Raw genomic sequence first — 4,180 nt, forward strand, 5'->3', positions numbered from 1 at the left:
TTTATAAAAGCGGAATTAGGTCAAGATGTGTCATCAGGGGACCACAAGTCCGGGGGCGCCCCCCTGGGGCACGCCTCCTGAGCTTGTCGCTCCCTCGTGGTTTGTCAGGTCTTCTCCCGAACCTTCTAGGGTCTTTTCTGGTCTAAAAACATTAGGCCGAAGTTTTTTTCTCCTTTTGGACTCTGTTTGATATTGATTTCCTGAAAAGACAAAAAACAAGCAAAAAATAGCAACTGGCAATGGGCACTAGGTTAATAGGTTAGTCCCAATAAATGATATATAATTGCATATAAAACATCCAAGATTGATACTATAATAGCATGGAACAATAACAAAATTATAGATACGTTGGAGACGTATCAAGCATCCCCAAGCTTAATTCCTGCTCGTCCTCGAGTAGGTAAATGATAAAAGCAGAATTTTTGATGTGGATTGCTACCTATCATGTTCATCATGTAATTTCTCTTTGTAGCATGAATATAAAGATCTGAATGAGTCAAAGCAATAGTCTATTGTTTGACATAATAACAATAATAATAAGGCATACCAACAAACAATCATGTCTTTCAAAATATCAATGTTAAGAAACGTTATCCCTAAAAAATCATACAACCTTGTCATTCTCGATACTCTTAACACAAAGTATTTATCATGCACAAACCCAATGACGAGCTGAGCAATTGGTTCATACTTTTTGATGTGCTTTAGTTTTTTCAACTCTCACGCTATATATGAGCGCCAGCCATGGATATAGCACTATGGGTGGAATAGAGTATGATGTTGGGGTTGTATGGAGAAAACAAAAAAGGAAGAAAGTCTCACATTGACCAGGCTAATCAACGGGCTATGGAGATGCCCATCAATTGATGTCAATGCAAGGATTAGGGATCGTCATGCAACGGATGCACTAATAGCTATAAGTGTATGAAATCTCAAAAATAAAACTAAGTGGGTGTGCATCCAACTTGCTTTACTTGCTTTCTCATGAAGACCTCGGGAATTTGAGGAAGCCCACCATTGGAATATACAAGCCAAGTTCTATAATGAAAAATTCCCACAAGTTATATGAAACTAAAGCATAGGAGACTCTCTATATGAAAAAACATGGTGCTAGTTTGAAGCACAAGTGTGAAAAGGATAGAAACATTGGCCCTCCTCTCTATTTATCTCTTTTTTCGTTGGGCTCTTTTTGGCCTCTCTTTTTGTGGGTTCTTTTTGGCCTCTTTTTTTATTTCCTCACTTGGGACAATGCTCTAATAATGAATATGATGATCATCACGCTTCTATTTACTTACAACTTGAAAGAAAATTACAACTCGATACTAGAACAAAATATGACTCTATATGTATGCCCCGGAGGTATGCCGAGATGTGCACTGATCTAGTATAACATGTATAAAAAAATGAACGGTGGCTAAGCCACAAATACTATGTCAGCTATATAATCATGCAAAGCAATATGCCAATGAGGATGTGTGTCATAATAAAATGGAATGGTGGAAGTTGCATGTCAATATATCTCGGAATGGCTATGGAAATGCCATAATAGGTAGGTATGGTGGATGTTTTGAGGAAGATATAAGGAGAACTTATGTGTGATAGAGCGTATCATATCACGGGGTTTGGATGCAGTGACGAGGTTTGCAACACATCTGAAGGTGAGAAAGGAATGCATGGTACCGAAGAGGCTAGCATATTGCGGAAAGGTGAGAGTGCGTATAATGCATGGAATCACATTAGTCATAAAGAACTCACACACTTATTGCAAAAGTTTATTACCCATTGAAGCAAACTACTACTATGCATGCCCCTAGGGGATAAATTGGTAGGAAAAGACCATCGCTCGCCTCCGACCCCCACTCATAAGGAAGACAATCAATAATAAATCATGCTCCAACTTCTTAGCATAATTGGAGACTATACGTGCATGCTTTGGGAATCACAAACATTAACACCAACATTCTTACTAAACCAAAATTACTCACTAGCACAACCCGTATATTACCATCTTTATATCACAAAACTAATGCAAGGAATCAAACTTATTAGATTCAATTATCTACATAATTTTTTATTATATCCCTCTTGAATACCTATCATATTAGGACCGAATTCATAACCCATACTAGTAGCCATTACTTTTATCAACTCTCAAAAAGAAATAAGTGAAGCATGAGAGTGCAAATATTTCTTTAAAATATAACCGCCGTCGTGCTCTAAAAAATATAAGTGAAGCACCAAAGCACCAAAGCACATAGAGTATTCTAAGAAATCATGAATAATGTGTGTCCCTCTCAAAAAGGTATGTCCAACAAAGATGATTGTGACAAACTGAAAACTAAACAAAGCAAAGACACATATAATACACGACGCTCCAAGCAAAACTCGTATCATGTGATGAATAAAAATATAGCTCCAAGTAAAATTATCGATAGTTGGTAGAAGAAAGAGGGGATGCCTTCTAGGGCATCCCCAAGCTTAGATGCTTAGGAGTCCTTGAATATTACCATGGGGTACCTCGGGCATCCCCAAGATTAGGCTATTGCCACTCCTTATTCCTTCATCCATCGTGATCTCACCCAAAACATGAAAACTTCAGAACACAAAACTCAACAAAAATCTTCATGAGATCCGTTAGTATAACAGAGCAAATCATTACTTTAGGTACTGCTGTAAACCCATTCATATTTAATTATTGCATTATACATACTATATTCTAACTTCACCATGGCTTATACCCCCAATACAATCCGTAGATTCATCAAAACAAGCAAACAAGACAACAAAAATATAATCTATCAAAAATAGAACAGTCTGTAATAATTCGAACAAGGATCATACTTCTATAACTCCAATTTTTTTGAAACATTAGGACAACTTGGGAAATTTATATATTAATCATGCATAAAAAATTCAGAATTTTTTGTCGCTCCAGTGATTTTTAACAATTCTGCTACTGGACATAGAAGTTTCTGTTTTTTGCACAGAATCAAAGCAACTATCATCCAAATCAAATAGCCACTCAAAAAATAAAAGGCAAACATGTTAATGGGTTCTTAGACGAAATATTTTGGATAAAACAGATAATTATGACATATAGGATAATGCATGAAACACATAGATGATAAAGGTACTTAAACAGACAAAGTACACCATCTAGATCTTCCTAGCACGCTTGATCATGACGTTGCGGCTATCCGTGTACTCCTCGGTTACGGTAAGCAGACACGCTCTCATGTCCAAGATCCTCCTGTACATGTTGTAGCATGTGTATGCATCCTTGGCGGCGTAGGTGATGTAGGCTAGATCTATAGGTACCTCGTACATCTTCAGATCTATCGTATCCACATCTTCTTTCATGTTGGCATAGCAGGGGTCGATGATGGCCGCAGCAAGGTCAACCACAGAGTCCTTCTCCTGCCCTTTACCGTTGATCTTGTATTGCTTCTGGATGTCGATGAGATTTTTGCACCAGATGGTTCAATCATAAATCACAGTGGTGTTCTTGCTCCTCTCCACCGTAATGAAGGTGCAGTCGGCGGTGCCGATGAAATGTGCGAATGCTGCAGAACCTGTGACGACCCTACAGTAATGGTAGACGAGAACCTCATCCCGCATGCATACCTAGGCGAGGGTGATCTGCTAGTCCCTGCCAAGAGATGGATGGATGGGCACAAGGTCTAGTCCCTCCACCTTGTGCTTCTCCTCCTGTAGGTACAACTTGAACTTGGAGAGGCAAAGCTTCACCTAGTCCAGATCGTTGGTGTACATCATGTTCAACTTGGTGATGCCATGGGTTTGAATGGAGAACTCAAAGGGGAAGTTGTTGTGGAGGGGAACGATCGCCTATGGGACCAAGAGTCCCCTTTGCGGTTCGGCGAGGGATGATCACATTGCACAAAGAGCAGAGGCAGCAAGGCAGCACGGCGAGGACAACTCTCTTTTACCCAGGCCCGGGCCGCTGAGCAGCGTAATACCCTACTCCTTCTTTGGTGGATTGATTTGTAGGAACACGAAGACACGGAGCGCTCAAGCCCAGCAAGGGTGCCTCTGGGAGAGAAGCTACGCGTGTACAAGTGCTAGGGGATCAAAAGTTTGAATCCTTTGCTAGGTTGCCTCGGGCCTCCTTTTATAGCTTAAGGGGCGACCACAGTGGCAAAATAGTCATTATAGTATGATT

At 40.0% G+C, this 4,180-nt stretch overlaps 1 protein-coding gene across 1 annotated transcript; it reads right to left on the reverse strand.

Annotated features, from left to right (window-relative positions):
* Positions 1-3,156: 3,156 nt before the first annotated feature.
* On the reverse strand, positions 3,157-3,618 carry LOC147970782 (uncharacterized). Its single transcript, XM_087523623.1, has 2 exons — positions 3,496-3,618; positions 3,157-3,447 (listed from the first exon to the last, which is right to left on the reverse strand). The coding sequence occupies exons 1-2, from the start codon at positions 3,616-3,618 to the stop codon at positions 3,157-3,159; spliced, it is 414 nt and encodes a 137-aa protein (XP_087379749.1).
* Positions 3,619-4,180: the final 562 nt, after the last annotated feature.

This window comes from Triticum urartu, chromosome 5A, assembly GCF_056163025.1.
Source record: "Triticum urartu cultivar PI428250 chromosome 5A, HENAU_Tu73, whole genome shotgun sequence".
Lineage (NCBI taxonomy): Eukaryota > Viridiplantae > Streptophyta > Magnoliopsida > Poales > Poaceae > Triticum > Triticum urartu.

Bases quoted from the DNA above. Each gene is read 5' to 3' on its own strand.
- LOC147970782 (XM_087523623.1), bottom strand. From the start codon at position 3,618: ATGCGGGATGAGGTTCTCGTCTACCATTACTGTAGGGTCGTCACAGGT. The intron at 3,448-3,495 runs GTGATTTATGAT...ATCGACATCCAG, and splicing joins AGAGGAGCAAGAACACCACT to AAGCAATACAAGATCAACGG.